A 19,039-nucleotide genomic window follows, 5' to 3' on the forward strand; every position below is an offset into this window, starting at 1 on the left:
CGTTCCCGTCCACAGGGCTGGACAAGATGCCAAAGCAGGTAAAAAGAAAACCAGGAATTGTGTGTGCTAATTAAATTTTACTGCCAGGAAAGAATTCTTGGCTTATTTCCATGCAGTCAAGATTAGGTAGCTACTAATGAATATTCACCCCTGGTTCATGAATTGACTGGACCTATTTACTGTGGGTTTGAGCTGTGTTAGTGACACCAGGCAGTGATTTTTGTTGTGCCCTGGGCTCTAACAGGGCAGGTGTTAACACGGGCAGCAAGCACCTCCTAAGGGTGTTTGTTCAGGAAAATGAATGGACACAAGAGCTGTGATTTACTTTCAAATATTCCTTTACTTTTGGCTAAGAAATCATCGTCTCAGCTGAAGTGATGCTGAGCAGGGCAGCAAAAACCAAGCCCTTCCTCAGGTCTCACAGTCTCACAGTGGATTTAACTTGCCTGGTGCCAGGGTAATACAGGAACACAGAGGGGGCACAGGAAGAAAGGGGAATTGGCAGGAGCTCCTCAGGTCCATTGAGTGTTTCCTAATTGTGGTGTCTGTTCTCTGACAGCAGCAAGCTGCTTTATGCTCATTCAGAGGAGAATAACAGAAATCACTTGGATGGCAATGCGTTATTGTGTTGCTAAGCTTTTTTTTTTTCCTCTGTTGGAGTGAAAGCTCCTCTGGACTCAGGCCCAGGGGGAAACCAAGGCACAGGGGTTGAATTAAAACCTTTGGATAAGCTGAGATACGTGAAGCCACACCAAAGTGAAATAGAAATACAGATTTTTTAACTTTTAGTAGAAATATATGCTAAGTGCCTTAAAAAGTGCCTTAAACATTAAAAATCTGCAGCAGAGACCTTAGACACAGTTCTTACTGCAGCAGTGTTACCTTTTCACAGAATTCTTTACTTTAGACAAAATACAGATAGAATTATGCTGTTCACATTTTTTAGATAGAGTGTTCACATAAACAATAAGAGCTGATAGAAACTGCGTATGCAAATCTGTGTAATACCTGTGTAACATTGGTGTAAGGCTTAAAATTGTTAGAATTAGACCAGGATAGGTTAAGAAAAGGAAAACTGGAATCGTGTGTTACTCGTATGGGTCAATTAACAAATATAATCTACACTTCTGTAAGAAAAAATATAGAGCATATAGAAGAAGAAGCAGCTGTTTTCTGCCTGCCACTGTTGCTTGGCTTTATCATGCAACCCCCTTGAACTCTGCCTTCAAGAAAGCTGTGAGACTATGAACTAAAGAACTCAGCAGAACAGCTGCTCCTCTGCTCTCTCACCCTGGTTCGAGAAGGAAGGATACCCTGTCAAAAGCTCAACATTTCCCCTTACTGTGTAAAATTCTGTATTACTGGAAATGAACTATGCATGCTGTCTGCAAAAGATAAAAATGCTCCTGAATGAGTACACTATTGTAGCTTTATTTTTTTTTTTAGGAGTGTGCTAAATGGGGTTTGCAGAACATTTGCCCTTTATTAATGAGCTCAGCTCAGGTAGTGGGAATGCTGCCTACTAAATGTAGCATTTTCTGTATAAACAAGATGATGGAGTTCATTGGTTAACTTGTGGTACAGGTGAGTAGGGATGGTTTGGAGAACTTTCTGTCAAAGAGAAGGCATATATAGAACGCAGAAATCAGGACTGGCATCTTTCCCATTCCTCATTTTTCTTTTCTAGCTTTTCCTTTCCCCAGAAATGGCAGACAGGACCTGGAATTTCTCTTCTGGCTGGTTTTCCATGTGTCCTTCCAAATAATGTTGTCAAGCACACAGGAGCCCAGAGGCTGAGGTTTGAATTTAAGTGATTCAAAGGAGACAAGCCTTCAGCTAAGGCAGGGCAGCTCCCCCCTCAGCACCATTCCTCTGCCCTGGCTGTGACGTGTGCACTCTGCAGCTTTCACCCTGGAAGTCTCTGCTAGGAAAACTGCATTTGTTTTGGTCTGCAGTGGCTTCCAGCTGCACCTGCAGCCAGCCCTTCCTGCTGCCCTGAGCCCAGGGCACTGCTTGGATTGAACGTGGGACATGCAGAGGCTTAGAAATGAGAACATGGTGTGAGTGTGTCTGTGCTGAGCAACCTGCAGAACTGCAGGGTGAGCCCAAGGCCACGTTCTCTGAGTGCCTTTGCTCACTGCCAGAGTGATGTTTTCTAACATCAGAGCAGGGGGAGGGCAGCTGGGAGGAAGAGCAGCTCACACATCCTGAGGTCTGGCTCCTGCTGAGACTGAACTTCAGTGACGTGGAAGCAGCAGAAGAGCTAGAACAGGGGATGAGGTGAAAGTCCAGCTTTTCACCTCTCACTGGTGCTGATCTGACATTCCCTCCAGGAAAATGGCCAAAGGGAAGATTCTCTCATCCAGAATGACCTCAGTGAATCATTTGAAGAGGAAGTTAGAGCCTTCCTCAGTGATGAAGAGAAACTGCATCTTTTTGACGACCTCACGAAAGTGAATCCGGTGACAACCAGGACAGGTGAGCAGCCAGGGAGTGTCTGCTGAGGGATCCCTTTCCCTGGTGGCCACAGACACGTGGCAGCTCCTGCTCTCACTGCATTAATAGCATGAACACAGGAGTTGTGTGTATTAGACCCACATCACTCTCTTGATCACCTCATTCTCTATTAAACCTGGCGGGTAGCACACCTGAGACTTTAGTTACAAGCAGGCACAGGAAGAGTCAAACAGGCTTTGCAAAAGATGCTGATGGAAGCTGTTGTCTTTCAGTTCTGAAATGTCTTCAAGCAAGATACAGAGTCAACCTGTTCTATACAAATGCTGGCTGCAGCCTGGTGGCTTTAAATCCTTTCCAGCCTGTCTCCTGCCTCTACTCACCTGAGCTCATGAGGGAGTACCACATTGCACTTTGTCCTCAGGTAACCCTTGTGGTTGAGATAACTGTCCTTCTGCAGAGCCCAGGTGTCAAACTGCTCCAAATTTATATGAGCAAAATACTCCCACAGGATAAACCCCATTTCTAGTGAAATAGTTCTGTTAAAAGAGCAGTGCTGTTTTCAGGTAAATGTGAGATGACCCTTGCTATCCATTGCTGTTGAATTGTGTGGTTCCTGTTCTCTTAAATATGAATATTCTCTTTCACTGCCAGGATTTAAAACCTCACATCTTTGCAGTGGCTGAGCAAACCTACAGGAATGTCCAAAAGCAGATGGACCCTGTGAACCAGTCCATCATTGTGAGTGGAGAAAGTGGTGCTGGGAAGGTAAGGAAATGGTTTTTTATGACATTGCTCTCACGTTTTGAGTTCTGCCAGGGATTTGTAGTGCAGAGTAGTGCAGTGAATGAGCAAAGAGGAATTAAAAACCCCTCTGACAGAGCACGTAGCCAGTCTGCCCAGCACGGCTCTCTTGAAATGTGTGTGAAGCATTAAGTGATTGCTGCAGTTAAACACACTCTGCTTAATATAGCAGCTCTTCAGGTGGCATCTGTCATTTCTGGAGGGCTGGGTTTGAATCATTCAGCAGGAATTGCACCTGAGTTAGTGCCTCAGCCTGGTCTGTCAGGGAGCTCGTGTGAATCTCAGCAAACCCTCTGTAAAGACTCAGAGCAGTGAATTCATATCCTGCCCTGGCCCTTCTGTGATGGTCCATCCCTGTTCAGGGCAATGCTGAGGGTATTTTTAAGCCCAGTAACAAGATGCTTTGCTGAATGTTAATGACTCAAAATCCGTTTACATTCATTCCATCCCAAGGCAGGAGCTGTTAATTCTGGCTGATGACACCTCGATGGAAGTGCCATTCAGCAGAGCACTCCCACTGCAGCAGCACTGAAATGTGTGTCTGTGGCACAGAGTTTCCACTGAACCAGAGCTCTAAACGTGACACAGTTCCTCTCTTTAGCCTCCCCTCCAGCTGCACACTGTTTGCAGAAGGCAGCACTGCTCCATTGACAGAACTGATAATGTTAAAAACAAAGAGCTACTGTCAGGCCTCTCTCTTGCAGACCTGGACCTCTCGCTGCCTTATGAAATTCTATGCCTCTGTTGCTGCCTCAGCTATCTCCCCAAAAGGCAACGAAACTGTGGAAAGGATAGAGAAGAGAGTGCTGGATTCCAACCCTGTCATGGAAGCATTTGGTAAATGTGGCTTTTTTAACAACAAACAGGAGTAATGGCCACTGTGGGAATTTCCGTTGTTACCACACGAGTCTAAGCTGTCTCTTGGTCCTCTCCTTAAAAACAAACTCTTCAAATACTGGAGCTATTTACAGATCACCCTTAATGCCTGTGTGTGCTGCATGGGAGAGTGGGACCACTCTGATTGTTCTGTGTCTGCCACTGGCACTTTCACAGGGAATGCCTGCACCCTGCGGAATAACAACAGCAGCAGGTTTGGGAAATACATCCAGCTGCAGCTAGACAGGTAATAATCACTGTGTAACACCTTAGTTTTGTCTTGTTCCTTTAAATCTTTACAAGCTTATTTCTGAAATCTGCCATAGAATATTTGATCTGTCTTTAGAGTGTATTTTGCATTGCTGGCAGCTTAAACTATTATTATTTAAATTATTATTATTTTCCCTTTTTTTTTTTTTTTCCTGCAAGCTCTCAGCCTGATCTCTAAAAGAGAGCAGTGGAAAAACAGAGATGCAGTTAAGAACTGTGAATAAAATATGAACAAAACTGAAGGTGAACTGCAAAGTATTCACTGTCAGTTGGTATCAGAACAACACACCACCTCTTGTTCTGTGAAGAGGTTTTAATATCTTTGCTCTTTTTCCCTCTCTAGATTCCATCATCTGACTGGTGCTTCCATCCAGACTTTCCTTCTGGAGAAGACCAGAGTTGCCTATCAGGCCCCCAATGAAAGAAACTTCCATATTTTTTATCAGGTTTGCCTTCAGTTAATTTTGCTGGGTATTTCTGACACACAGCGGGAATGAAATCACCAGATTTAGCACAGTTACAACTTTTAATAATTATCAGTTTCCCTGTCTCCCAGGCTTCCAAATTAAATCATCCTCCCAGTATGTTATTCTTCACTGTCTGTGAGCTGTAAACACCAAAGGCAGAATTCAATTTTTGCCTTGTTTTCTGCCTGCAGATCACAAAAGGTGCCACTGCAGAGGAGAGGCTGGAGTGGAACCTTCCAGAAGGGGCCGAGTACCGCTGGCTGCCAAACTTTGAAAGAAACTTAGATGGTAAAGATTAGTTCTACTAATTAATTAATCAATCCATTACTAATGGCTGGAACTTTAAAGGAAGGCAGGCAAAAATTGTTCAACCCTGGCCAGCCAATAGCAGATGTTTTGCAAAGCCACCTGCATGAATGGGGTTCTTTTTAAGTTTCACTTTGCGCTATTAAGTCTTAAAGCTTAAAATCACTCACCTGGCTTAAAACAGCTGGTTCTGGCCTGGCAAATTTGCATCTCTGTGGCTTTGTTTAGAAACTGTCTTGTCTATGCACATGCTTTACCTGACAGAGGCAGAAGAAGTCAGTGGGTTGGTTGTCCAGCTTGTGTATGGGATTTACCCAGACAGCATCCATCTTCTCCGCTCTCCACTGGCAATTCCAGCTGGATTGGATGTGCTGAGATGTTCTGCTTGCCCCTGTTTGTGTGCTTGGCTTTTTCAAGAGCACTGTTTGGCTTTTCAGAGGACTGCTTCGAGGTGACCAGAGAGGCAATGTTCCACCTGGGCATCGGCCGTGCCACGCAGAGCAATATTTTCAAGGTCAGCTCACGGCAGCACGAGGCTGCTGAGGACGTTGGGAATGTGCTGCCAGGGTGGGATTGCTGCTGGAGTAAATCCACATGTCACTGTGCAGAGCTGCTGCTCCTCACTGGAGGAGCCTCAGCTCCACATCAGCCCAGTATTAGATCTGAACTCAACGTCTGCAGCTCTGAATTTCAGTTTCCCGTCAGGAATAACACAGAAGTTTGGGATCTCTTTGCTGCCTTTTGTGCAGAAATGTTTTGAGCTGGCCTGTTCCTGGGGCTAAAGGAAGGTTCAGAGGACACTGCCTTGGGGGGAGCTGTCCCAAAAAAACCCCTGATTGTATTTCAGGTGTTATCAGGCCTTCTGCACCTTGGGAATGTTCAATTCTGTAGTCCAGTGGATGAATCTCAGCCTTGTGAACTGGAAGACAAAACCAAAGGTGAGGCAACAACCATGCCATGCTCCAGAGCCTTGTTAGTTCAGTGCAGATGCCTAAGGAAAGGATTAGAGAGAGGAAAGAACATAGAGAATTCTTTCCTTTATTTAGTTAATTTAGATTTACTTATTAAATTTATTTAGTTATTAACATTTAATAACATTTATTAAATTTATTAAAATTTATTAAATTTACCTATTTTTTGCTTGAGTAACTTTAACTATTATTACTTTTCATTATTAATTCTTTTTAACTACTACTAAGTCTAATTACTTTATTAATAACTTAATTTTAAAATCTAATAAATTTCTTTAAACTGTATTGAATTAATTGCATTTTAAATTACTAAATCAAATTTATTTAATTTAAATTCATTTAATTTCTGTATTTAATTCAGAAATAATTCCTTATTAAAGGAAAGAATTTGAACAATAATTCTCCTGCTGATAGGAGACCATCAGGGCCATGAGCAACCCAAAATTTAGGTGTGTTTTTGTGAACAAGCAAAACCCTAATGCTCCCGTGCCTTGACAGGTCAGGGCAACTGCAGCATTACCCACTGATTTCAGGAGGGTTATTGGCAGAACTGTGGCTCTTGATTGTAATCTTACTCTGCCATCACAAGGCTGGCAGAAATCTGACCCAGAGGGAGAGCAGGGCTCTTCACAGGAAAACTTGGAAGTTTTCATGATAAAGACCAAAAGTCAGTGACAGCAAATCTGTTAAATTGCAGCAGGAACAGAGTTTGTTCTGCATGTCTTCAGGAGGCTTGTGGATGTGGATTTCCTTCAGAGCTAAAACTGTCCTGAACAGTGAAGTTTCCTACTACAGTTTCACATGCTCTGAACTCAAACTACTTAATATTCAAATATTTTTGAGCACAGCTCAGCTGAGCAAGATCTTAAATGCTTTGTTAGCAAATACTCTTTTTCTACACTTCCTTACTACCCCCAAAATCCCTGTTTTTTTCTGGTGATAACTGATTTGTCTGTCTGGATTTAGAGGTCCCTGCTCAAAGAAGGTGAACAAGTAACAGACACACCTAGAGAGAAAAACAACTTCAGTGTGGCAAACTTGAGCTTTTTCTGGTATTGCTTCGTTTTAAAGAGAGTACCTGAAACTCTAGGGGCACTCTGCATCCAAATTAAGAGTCTGATCTTGCAAAACTTGCTCCCAAGTTTGTGTAGAAAGATCCAAAATCCACATTTAAGTTGGAGAGCTGATGGAAGTGGCATTTTTCTCCACAATCTCCTAGCCCTTCCTTACCTTTAGAGGTATGAGCACACCAGGTAGCCTTGTTTGTCCTCCTGAACAAGGGTTTGTGAAGACCACGGGGGATCTGCTCAAGATTCCCGTCGAAGAGCTGCTGGAATCTTTAAGGATTCGAACAATCACTGCTGGAAGGCAGCAGCAAGTGTTCAAGAAGCCCTGCTCCAGAGCTGAGTGTGAGACCAGGAGGGACTGCCTGGCCAAAGTCATCTATGCCAGGTAAGGATGTGCTAATCCAGGTGACTTTTGGGAGGGGATGGGGAGGCCAGAGGGATTTACTTGCTGCTGTTTCATGGCAGCAACATCAGAAATTCCTCCTCCTTCCAAGTGACACTGATAGAAACAGCAGTAAAAGAAACAATTCTGATTATTGCAAGCAAGCAGCTCCCAACTAAGCCCATTGTTGCTGTCTGCAGGTTGTTTGAGTGGCTGGTTTTGGTCATAAATGAAAACATCTACACAGATCCCTCAGCGTGGACCAGCTTCATAGGTATGGATATCCCACCCTGGTTTAACTCAGGGGCCATCAGCCCACCAAGCTGCTCCTAAACTAAAGCTCCCTGTCCTCCCTCATTCCTTCAGGTTTGTTGGATGTTTATGGATTTGAAGCCTTCCCTGGAAACAACTTGGAGCAGCTCTGTATTAACTATGCCAATGAGAAACTGCAGCAGCACTTTGTAGCTCACTACCTGAAGGCACAGCAGGTAATACCCCAAACTGAAGATCAAATCTTCAATATCTGATTTAAACCAGCATCTGTTGTCACTTCAATTGTGTGGCTGTGCCCCTGGTCAGGTGGGAAGCTGCAGTCAGAAATGCCACAGAAGGCAGTGGGATGGAGCAGCAGCTTTTTAAAGAGGGGAGTGTGGGGCAGTTGGAATGACACAGCTTTGTCTCTTGGGGACTGGAAATCTGTTCCCAGCTCTACTGGATCTCTGCCTGTCAGACTGTTTGCTTTTCCTCAAAGAACTGAGCACTTGAAGCTAACTTCTTGGGGTAAGTGCAGCCTGAGTTGAGACTCTCTTGGAAGCTGCTGCTTACAACCATGGAGCACAAAGGCCCTAGAGTAGTGGAGCTCCTAGGCTGAGCTTGGTGTGAAGGCAGAGCCCAACAGAAGCCTGTAACCCAAACACCTGAGCACGTGGCACCTGTGGAGGCCTCCTGCCACAGGGGCACAGCTCCCTGAACCCACTGTCATGCTGGTGCCTTTAAAACAAAGCCCCAGTGTGCACCAGCTTTTATTTTTGAGTAAGGACAGACACAAATGGGGGTGTTTCACAGTGGTGAAGGCATTTGCAGCCTGCAGTCCCTCCCTGGTCACACACTGCTAATTCCAGCTCTCATCTGAGTGCCCTGCAAGGTGCAGAGCCCCTGCCAGAGCTGCTGCTCTGCCCCTCCCCACTGCAGATCCATTACCAAAATGCTCTTTGCCATTAACTGGAATCAGGGAAATTATTTTCTCTATGGCACCAGCATGCTGGCACCTCCTGCCTCACGGCAGGGTTTTGTCAATTTATTCAGGAGAGAAGTATTTCTTTGACTGCTGTTTGTTCTTTGCTTCCCCAGGCTGCTTTGCCTGCCTGCCCTGGTCAGCATGCCAGGGGTTAATGGTCAGGGAAGATGAAAACTGAGTTCAAGCACACAATTGCTTTGCTTGAAACGGCTCCATGACCTCTGTTTATAGCACCCCTCCCACTCACTGCCTGCCCTCTTACCTCTGGATCTGGCTGTCCCCCAAACCACTTAAATGCCATTAGTGGCTGTGCTGAGCAAGCTTTTGGCAGGAGGCTTTTCAAATAACTGCCCAGAGCTCGTGCTTGTTAAACACTGCTGACAGTTTGTCCTGTAATTCAGCATAAATATTGTACCAATTATTTCAACCAGGATCTCTCTGCACTTCGTTTCAGATCAGGCTTTGCTTTAAATGGAGCCCAGCCTGGCACACAGAGGTTGGGTTAGGGCTGTGTCCCAGTCCAGGGAAGGAGTTCTGCTTGTTCCTTGTCCTTCAGGGAAAGTCTCAGCACAGCCAGGAAAGGCTTTGTGTGACTGTAGCCTTTGTTTGCTCTCTAAAGCAGCCTTGCAGCTCACTCTGATAAATCCGTGGGGTTCCCAAATCCTCAGACAAATTGTTCCAGCAGGTTCTGATCCACACCCAAAAGCTACCTGGGGTAGAATATCCTCATGTGGGTTTTTTTTCCTCAAGCTTGGTGTTGACCTGGGGCTGAGCTGGGATTAACTCCTCAGACAGGACCTGGATCAGCTGCCCAAGGCACAGCGTTTTGAGCTCTGGTGCCCTCTGCTGCAGAATAACCCCTTCCCTCTTCCTTCAGGAAGAATATGCAGCTGAAGGCCTGCAGTGGTCATTCATAAACTACCAGGATAACCAGAACTGCCTTGATCTGATAGAGGGAAATCCTCTCAGCATTTTTTCCCTGCTGAATGAGGTAAGTGTGATCTAAACCCTTCATTTTTGGGCCCAGTTCCTGCCTTTGTCCCACGCCACCAAAGAAAACACAAACAGTAAGTTAGCAGAGAACTTGTCAGCCATAAAATTTCTGCAGAGCTTCAGTTTCAGAAAAATCATGGCACTGCTTCCTCCTGTTCTGAGTTTCCCTCTGATCCTGGATGTTCTGATTCAAATATGAAGCCTCAATTACTTCTTTCCCCCCCTTCCTTCCCAATATTTCAGGCCTTGCATACTCAAAGCAGCTCTAAAGGTAAAATGGCTATGATTTCAATTTTAAATGTTGTAGCTTTTAGAGCCAGTCCTTTGGGACAAATACGAGATGCTGCAGTTGTGTGTGTCCTTTGCAGGAGTGTCGTCTGAACAGAGCCTCCAACACTGACCTGTTCCAGACCAGGATTGAGAAAGCCTTGTCCAGTAATCAGTGCTTAAGTCGAGATAAGTTTAGTAAGAAGCCCAACTTTATCATTTCACATTATGCTGGCAAAGTCTGCTATCAGCTGGCAGCGATGGTGGAGAAGAATAAGGTAGGTGTTTGCAGAAAGAGCTGTTTAAAATCATAAATATTCTACAGACCTGAAGTGATTTAAGTCAAAGCACCACTAAAAAATATGTTTAGTGCTGGGGACTGGACATACCTTGCTCCAAGTAAATCCTTCAGGCCACGTAAAACTCAGTCATGTTCTTAGTGTGATTCTCTGAACCATCACTGGCACGAGCAGATGCTTTGTTGCACCTCTGAGCTGAGGATGAGGTCAGCCATCAGCAAATCTGGGCTTCTTCCATTCCTGGGGGATGCAGAATCAGCAGCAGGGCATTTCTGTAGCTGCAAATACATCACTTCATTCCCCCAAAATTCAGATAAGTTTATGAAAAACGAGAGCACGGGCTTAACTACTGAAAGTGCTGAAAGTACTCAAGTTTTTGGCCTTGTTGTGCCATCAGGGAATAATTGAAATGTGAAATAATCTGCAGAGAGGAGGGTCCCTTCTCAGCTCTGACATCCCCAGCAATTATGGCAAGGGCTGTTATTTATTTAGCAATAAAACACCATCTCTTAATTAAAAGGGATAGTTCTGATGTCTGCTGCAGTCTGTCCTTCAGGGATTAAACCAGTCCTGAGACTTGGAGCTCACTTAGGCTGTGTAACAAGAACAATGTTGGGAGCAGTTGTACATTTGACTGGATTTGCTGAATGTTCAGCCAAACATTGTTTTCTGTTCCTGAATGTGACTGTGAATGAGTGAGCATCATCAGATTTGAAACTGCAGCTGTGGTTACTTCAAATTTGGCATCAGAAATGCTGTTCCATCTCTGTATGTGGAGTTCTTAGTTATTTTCAGAGGTGCAGGTGCCTGCCAGGTCCAGATACTAACAGGTCATGTCTGTGTTTGCAGGATGCTGTTCCACCAGAGCTGGTCCATGTTTTGCAGAACTCAAAGGACCCTTTGCTTCAAAAATTATTTCCTGTGACAGAAGAGAACCAAAATAACACCAAAACCCAGAACAGAGCAGCTGTTGTTACAGTGGTGTCCAAGTTCAAGGTACATCCTATTCAGGTTTCTGCTGTAATTTTGGAAACTTTCTGAATTTGCCATCAACAATTTGATGAAAACATCCACAGAGCAGATTTTTGCTCAAGCTGTCCTGTAGAAGTGCTCTGACACTGAGTCTGTAAAGCCATCCTTGCCACGAGCAGCTCTGTGGGGTGGATAGAGGATCCCTGAGGAGGAGGAGCCCTGATGAGCCCTGTGTTTGTTTCCTGCAGAGCTCCCTGGAACATCTCATGGAGATTTTGAGCAGAACCACGCCCCATTACATCCGCTGCATCAAGCCTAATGCTGACTGCAAGGCCATGACTTTTAGAAGAGAAGAGGTAACTTTTCCAAAGCCTTTCCCCAGGGCTTTGCACTGGGTTTCTTAGGAACTTGAGTCACTGGCAGAGCTCTTTTCACAGCACATTTTGAAATAGCTTTTTCTCCTTTGAGATAAACATCCTTCAAAGTCACTGAGGTGTTTGTCCAAAACTGCTCCTAAGCACAGCAGCTCTTCCAGCTGCAACTTGCTTGTTGCTGGGGTTATTTGGGGTGCTGCCCTCCCAGCCCTTCAAACTGATGAAGGTGATCTGAGCAGCCCTGGGCACACAAATACCTTCAAAACAAAACCTTGCTCGTTCCTGGAGTCCAGGAAGCTGAGAAGCTTTGGGAGCAGAGCAGCAGGTGCTAAAGCTGTAACTAGAGAACCTCATCTGATGGGAAATCAAGCTTTAAGCACTCGTGGAATCTGCTGGGCATGGAAATAGCAGCACTGAGCATGGAAATACCAGCACTGGCTTTTCACACCCTGCTGGGTTTGGGCAGTGCTGGCTGTGGATGCCCAGGACAGGGCACCCAAGGAGCAGCTCCCACAACGTCAGCATTGCCTAAACCATCTCAATTTGTGCCTCAGGTTCTCAGCCAGCTACAGGCCTGTGGAATAGTGGAAGCCATCACCATCAGTGCAGCAGGTTTCCCAGTCAGGTAAGTCCAGCTTCTTCAGCATAATCCATTTCTATAGCAATTAGTGGCATTTAGTTCTTCAGAAGAATTTCTAAGCAGGAAACGCAAATATTTTGCAGTTTTAGACCTCAAAACTACTGATCCTTTCAAAGCTGAGAGCTCACTGTGCCTTTCCAGTCTGAGAAGCTGGGGAAAAGATGTTTTGATGTGGACTACACTAAAACTTTTCTAACTGAACGTGGCTTCACAGTAACATTCTCAGCAATGAAACTATAAATGGCATTTATCTAAATGTAGTAATCTCAGAGCTGAGCATCTCCTCATAGCCTGGCTGGGCTTTCCTGACCACCTTTAGAGGGTGCAGAGCAAGGCCTGAGCTCATCACGTTTCTGAGACTCAGCACTGATGGGGTGGAGCTCACCATCAGCATAGCCAAGCACAGCTCCTGCCCAGGCTTTGCTCCAGGCACTGTCTCCTGAATTTCTTCAGAAGTTCTGTACTTTTCTTGCCTGTTTGACCATTTAGGGCATCAGTCTGTTTGCATCCCATGCACTGGATCCATGAAACCATTGTGCAGTTTTCCCCCTTCAGAGGATCAGTTCTTTCCCATACAGCAATGACTCCTGCCTGGAATTCACTGTACGTTTGTCTGTCAGGATCCCTTTCCAAAGTTTCACTGAGCGCTACAAAATACTGAGAAAATCCTGGGGCTCCAGTACAAAAAGAGTGTGTGATAAAAGCAACTCTCATTCTGCTGAGGAAAAAGGTGAGTTTCTTCAGGTAATCCCCTTGCCATCAAGTAAAATTGTCACTGCACCCATTTGGTATCCCATAGATCAGATAATGACTGTATTCACCACTGTTCTCCAAATACTTCTTTAACTTATCACAACCTGAGTTTCTAATTTGCCTAACACTTAAAATCTTCCCCCTCACTGCTGGTTTTCTGTGTTCCTCCTGGGTGGAACAACCACAGTTACAGTGGTGTCTGGGGTTCCCCTCACCCAACCTAATTTGGTTTAGAGTTGATTCTTTAGTAAACTCGAAATCCACTTACCTTTTGCCTTATCTTCCTTCTCCTTCCTTTCTTTTCCCCTCCTCCTTGTTTCCTTGCTGAATCACTGACCTTCCAGCTTACCTGGACTCTGCTGCTTCTTCCACCTTCTGCAAACTTCTCTTTTTCTAAGCAGGAGTGACGATGGACTTTAACAAACACAACCCAGTCTACAGGTAATGCCTTTGCTATGAACTCCTGAAAGGAGGAGCTCATCAGGTGGTTACATTTAGTATTAAAGGTTATTGCAACCCCTTTTCTCTCCCTCAAATTAATCCCCTCTCCACCCAGTGGGTCTGTTCAATAAGCAGCAGCTGTGGGAAGCACGACCAGCCTGTTCAGATGAGTAAAATTGGTGGAAATCTACTCACCGTGTGGAAATGGGGTGAAGTAAGGAAGTGCAGGCTGGAAAATTACTTACAGACTGGATCTTTCCCCCTCAATTACAAACCCATTAACTGCAAAGCCTCTTTTTGGTAGGTTTTTAGTCCTTTTTATCTTGAGGGGGTAATAAGCTGCAAACAAAGCAAAACAATTGCCCAAACACGGGGATAAGCTTTGGGTTCCCTTATCAGCCCAGCCCCATGAACACCATCAGAGTCACCAGATGTCTTCCTGTAAGCAAGAATTGCTTTTATTTGTTTTCAGGACCTTAAAATGCTCTCATCTCCTTAGAAATATTTATAGCAGATAAGCAAACAGTATCCAGGATGGAATGATGCAAAACCCATCCAGCACTGTCCATGCAGGAGCTCCTGCAGCACTGCCTGGAACAATCTCTTGTTCCAGGTCTGAATTAAGTCTGCCTCTATTTCCAGAGAGATTCATCTGGCTGTAATGTAAAAAATTGTGCACTGTGTCCCAGAAATGGCTTTAATAACCTGTAATTGCTGCCATAAATTCCTGCTCAGCACAGGACCCCATAGCTGCTCCCAATGCCCTGTGACAGCTGCACAATTGCTTAGAATTTGTTTCCCCTTCCTGCACTTCTCAGTATATTAAGGCTACAATTCCCTGCCTTTTGTTCTTTGCTCCCACAGCTCTGAGTTTTGAGTATTTAATGTGATTTTCTTAGGACTGAGCTGCTCAATATATTCTTAATTGCGTTGCTGCTGCTTTCTCCTGTTTCCATGTAGGATGCTTTAACAATGGGACAACACCTGAGGCCTCCCTGTTTCAGTCTAAATCTACCCCAAATAACATTTTTACCTGGGGATAACTCAGGTTATAGTAGATGAGAAGGCAGCACCCAACTACAGCCCAGTTAAAACACCCCACACTGGTTTTCTGGTTGCTGGCACCTGATGGAATCTGTGCTGTCACATTTTAGCCTTAAACACAGCAAGATCAAGTGCTCTCAGCCATCTCCTCCTCCACTCTTGCTGCAGGTGTTTCCCCTCTAAATGGCCAAGAAATCTCAGTGCAAAGACAATTCCCTGGTCCTGATTTCCAAGTTCTGTGACGCCTCCTCCTCAACGCTTCATTTCCAGGTGAGACTCTGGTGATGGATGAGGACAAAGCATCACGTGCTGCTGTTCTGGAGATCCTTCAGGATGCTGTGGGACAAACCCCTGCTCAGGGAACAGGGAATGGAGCAGAAATCCCCTCAGTCTACTGTGGCAAAACCAAAGTGTTCCTGGCCAATTCTGTGGTAAGTGCTGTCCCTTGGCTGGTGGCTCTGGAGTGCACCTGCCTCAGGGGCATTCTGGCACAGATGGTGGAGGCAAAACTCCTGCCAAGCCAGTGTGACCAGAATTTGGCATTTTCCATCAAATTATTAAACTCAGTCAAGCACCCATCAGCATCCAGCTCTCCAAAGCACTTTGTTTAATGGCCTCTGTGTTGCCAGTGGACAAGGAGCTGCACTTGGTCTAGAATTGTCAGAATTCCAGTAAAGATGACAGCTTTCCTTAGCTCCAGATGACAACAGGCCTACACACAGCTTCCTTGGGAAAGAAATTAAGGAGATAAATTCACTCCTGCCAAGCTTGCAGGATGCAGCCATAGAAGCAGCCCCCTCAGTGGAGCTGCTTATTAACCTGCTGCTGCTGCTGGGACTTTGGGAGGCTCCACTTTCCCCCCATGTACTTCCATTTTCATTTACATGTTACCTAAAGAGCACTGAAGGAGTGCTGTCACTTCCCAAACCTAATCCAGCAGTCACAGGACACTGGAATGAGGCTGTGGTCCCCCAAACACCAGGAGGCTGTAAAAGAGGAAGAGTTGTGAGCACAATTCCATCCCTAACTCCAGGCTCCTGTCCCCACTGCAGCTGGAGCTCCTGGAAGCCAGGAGAGCAGAGGTGTTAAATGAGAAGGCATTTTGCATTCAGTGCTGTTGGAGAAGATTTAAAGAGAAGAAAGCAGCCAAGGAGAAACGCTCTGCAACTCTCATCCAAGCAGGTGACTTGCTAAGGGTGGGCCTGAAATGACAGAACAAGGCACATTCCCAGTCACACTGGGGGATTACAGTGGCACCAGTGGTTGAGTGCCATCTCTCACACTGTGTGCAAGAGCTGCTGAGATTCTCTGCACTCAGATTTGTCTCCATTAAATCCTCAGCTGTTCGTTCCTGGTTAGCCAAGAATCGCTTCCAGAGGATGCGCAGGGCTGCCAACGTCATCAAACACAGCTGGAGGAGATGGAAAGTGAGTATGGGGGTACAGCACAGCACTGGAATGGAGCCACTGAGGCTTCTTAGTGTCTCAGGAAGAGTAATAACTACTAGAACTGAAAACCCAGTGCTCCAGAAAACTCTTGTCCAGCTGAAGAGCAGATGCCAGTCCCATACAGCTGCTTCTGGTTTATCCTGCGGAATAAACTCACTCCTTACCTTCACGGGAATGGCCCAGGGGGTGTGCTGTCCTTCAGATCCCCTCTTATTTAGACTCTCAGTTGTGTCCTGATGTCCTAAGCTGTGTCCAGGACATTTGGGAACGTTGTTGTTCTGTGTCTTTTTTAGGCAAAAGCGGCCGCGTTCGCAGCAGCAGAACTGGACGAGGGGGAAGGAAAGGAGTTCCCAGCTCCTGGAGCTACCTTGGCCAAACCTCCCTGTTCTTTGGACACAACGTGGCCTCTGCAGGCAATTGTCCAGTTCTGGCCTCTGGGCCTTGTCCTGGCTGCTGCCCCTGTCAGTGTCACGGGGCCCCGCAGGGCGCTGCCGCTGCTGAGCTGCCTCAGGGGGCTCCAGGAGGGCGGCTCCAGGGGGGACAGCTCCGCCCTGGGCTGTGGCATCGCCTCCATCAGAGCCCTCCCACAGGTAAGGACCCCCTCAAGCCCCTCTGCAGCACAGGGGAGCTGCCACGAGCTTGGAATAGTCTGGGGTAGCATTTCCCACCAAGCCACAGGCACTGGCTTCCCTCAGAAGCTGCATCGTTACAAATGACCTTCGGGTCTGGGGGGTGGGGAACATTTTTGTGTCTGCATGAAATCCTGTGTGCAACAACTGGCCACAGCTACTACAGACTGTGCCAGTTCAGTGCTGAACACTCCAATCTCCAGAGCCTGAGCTGATCTCAGTTCAATTTACAGTACTGGTATTTTCTGTCATGACCATTTCTCTTAAATCCATTTGCAGTGACTCCTCTGTCCTTGTCCACCAGTGCTCATACACTCAAGCACTAAGTGTGAGTAACAAAATCAGCTGCACATCTGGCTGAACTCTTCCCCTCTTGTCCTTGCAGGGCTCTGTCAAGTTCCACTGCAGGAGGTCCCCCCTGCATTTTGCCAATGTCAGCCCCCACAGGGAAGCGTTTTCCATCACGGGATTCAACCAGATCCTGCTGGACAGAAAGGAACTCCTGCCCACGTAGGCTCTGCCCTCCCTGCTCCCCTGGCCTTGGCCTCCAGGGAGGGCTCTCTGCAAGCTGCTGCTTTCAAATCACTCAATGTCCACTTCTGCTGCTACCTCAGAGCTTTCACAGCGCTGCCTTGCCCATATGACATGATGGGATCTAGAACACGCTGCAATAGACATGATAATATCCACTAAATTTAATCTGGGGGGGCTGCTCCTCCTCCCCACACGTGCACACATTACAGGAAATACCAACACTATAGCAACAAATCAATTCAAACAGATCAGGTGCTTGAGGCAATAAATACTTGAACTGAACGCTGCTGGCACTGCCTGGACGAGCAAGAGGCTGGGCACGAGAGAGCAAATAATGCAAATATTCCTGATTCCTGCTGGATTCTCAGAGCTGCAGCCGTCCTGACTGCTCACTCACTCACTCCGCAAGGAGTGAGGAGCAGCCACTGCAACACTAAGGGCAGATGTCTCAGGGAAAGGCAAGGCTGGGCTCTTGCTTTTATCTACAGAACCAAAATCTACGAACTCTCAGAGCTGCCAGGTGTCTCCAGAGCTCCCCCAACAGCACCACCCTGCCCAGGGGCTCACCAGAGGTGCTCTGTACCGTCCCTTTGTTGCTCATGGATCTTGAAAATGTTTGGCTGTTCTGTGTATGTCATCTAAAATAAACTGCTCGATCCCTTGTCAAGGTGTCTGACCCTTCCCAACACCCTTTAGTGAACAAAACCATTTCAGAGTACTCGTGGATTAAAATAAATGCAAATTATTTAATACTGTCACCGTGAAGCAACATTTCCCGTGGCTGCCAGCATTTCTGTGCCAACAGAAAGAATTCCACTGAGTATCAAGTTCAACCCCCAGGATCTAAAACTCTGTCCCAACACAGCCCTGTCACAGTTTGTCAGCTCTAAGCTGAAATCAGAGCACTGACACCCATGGGCAAAGGGACCAAGACACACAATGGGGCAGCTCTGGCTGCTGGCAAATCTCAAAAAAAAATAAACATCAAGGGAAAAAAAAAATAAACATTCCCACAGCAGCTCACTCGGGGAGGACGTTCTCCTTCTCGGGAGGCTCCACAATTCTCAGGCAGCAGTCAGCGAACTCCACGAACAGAGGCTCCTGCATGAACCTCCTCATGAGGGAGCTTCTGTCCTGCGCCTGGTCGATGGTGAGCAGCAGCTGCCGGAGGTGGGGGTTCAGCAGCAAACCCCGCAGTTCTTCTGATTCTCCTTTAACACGGAACAAATCGAGACTTACAAACGTGCCTGACACCACCCTTATTTTGCAAACAAACTTTCAAAGGGAGCAGATCTCTAACTTTTAACTCCTTTAGCCCTGGGCTAAGCTGCAGCTCCATGCAGAACTCGGGGGGTTTTATTCCCGCTCGCTCTGCAGAAGCCCCGCCAGCCCCAATTCCCCACATTACCCAGGAGCTTGAGCTTCTGCAGCGGGACGCGGTCCTGCTCGTCCTCCTCGCCCAGGATGTCCTCCACGGACCAGGGGCCGTGTGCGGGGCCGGGGCTGGGGCCGTGCCCGGCCGCCGCCCGCTCCCGCGGGGAATCCGGCGCGCAGCGCTCTGCGGACGGAGCCCCGTTAGCCCCGGGCCGCCCGCGGCCCCTCCCGGCCCCTCCCGGCCCGCACTCACCGCGGTGGGTCCGGCAGCACGGCACGGAGCAGCTGCGGGGAGAGCAGCGTGAGAGGGGCGGCGAACGGCGGGGGACGGCCCCGCTCGGCCCCGCCCCGCCCGCCGCTCCCCTCACCGGAGCCCTCAGCCCCTTCAGCGTCCCCCTCCTTCCCTCGCTCACGCCGCGGACAGCGGTACCGGGCCG

The 19,039-nt window shown here is 46.9% G+C and overlaps 2 protein-coding genes across 4 annotated transcripts; one reads left to right on the top strand and one right to left on the bottom strand.

Moving 5' to 3' along the window:
- The first annotated feature begins 6 nt into the window (after positions 1 to 6).
- LOC121672195 (unconventional myosin-XIX-like) lies at positions 7 to 17,895 on the top strand. Of its 3 annotated transcripts, XM_042044764.1 has the most exons (24): positions 7 to 38; positions 2,334 to 2,478; positions 2,730 to 2,878; positions 3,109 to 3,222; positions 3,963 to 4,095; positions 4,312 to 4,381; positions 4,748 to 4,850; positions 5,063 to 5,159; positions 5,615 to 5,691; positions 6,025 to 6,115; positions 7,429 to 7,600; positions 7,798 to 7,871; positions 7,964 to 8,085; positions 9,712 to 9,825; positions 10,196 to 10,372; positions 11,243 to 11,389; positions 11,614 to 11,721; positions 12,294 to 12,364; positions 13,000 to 13,109; positions 14,888 to 15,048; positions 15,670 to 15,799; positions 15,959 to 16,044; positions 16,359 to 16,655; positions 17,080 to 17,895. In XM_042044764.1, exons 1-24 carry the CDS (start codon positions 27 to 29, stop codon positions 17,206 to 17,208), a joined length of 2,889 nt encoding a protein of 962 aa, XP_041900698.1. In that variant the 5' UTR covers positions 7 to 26; the 3' UTR covers positions 17,209 to 17,895. The 3 variants fall into 3 exon arrangements, with proteins under 3 accessions (XP_041900698.1, XP_041900699.1, XP_041900700.1); XM_042044765.1 differs by lacking the exons at positions 15,670 to 15,799; positions 15,959 to 16,044; positions 16,359 to 16,655; positions 17,080 to 17,895 and adding an exon at positions 13,477 to 13,573 and having other exon boundaries at positions 14,888 to 14,972; XM_042044766.1 differs by lacking the exons at positions 11,243 to 11,389; positions 11,614 to 11,721; positions 12,294 to 12,364; ... (4 more) ...; positions 16,359 to 16,655; positions 17,080 to 17,895 and adding an exon at positions 10,071 to 10,098 and having other exon boundaries at positions 10,196 to 10,321.
- Positions 17,896 to 17,954: 59 nt separating this feature from the next.
- On the bottom strand, positions 17,955 to 19,033 carry LOC121672196 (zinc finger HIT domain-containing protein 3-like; the record flags this gene model as incomplete). The annotated part of the gene is made up of 4 exons (XM_042044767.1): positions 17,955 to 18,439; positions 18,637 to 18,786; positions 18,856 to 18,891; positions 19,015 to 19,033. Coding segments are annotated over 4 exons (396 nt in total), but the record flags the coding sequence as incomplete, so codon positions are not given.
- Positions 19,034 to 19,039: the final 6 nt, after the last annotated feature.

Source organism: Corvus kubaryi, unplaced genomic scaffold, assembly GCF_017639235.1.
Source record: "Corvus kubaryi isolate FWS band 111438036 unplaced genomic scaffold, C.kubaryi_AGA036_p1.0 41172, whole genome shotgun sequence".
NCBI lineage: Eukaryota > Metazoa > Chordata > Aves > Passeriformes > Corvidae > Corvus > Corvus kubaryi.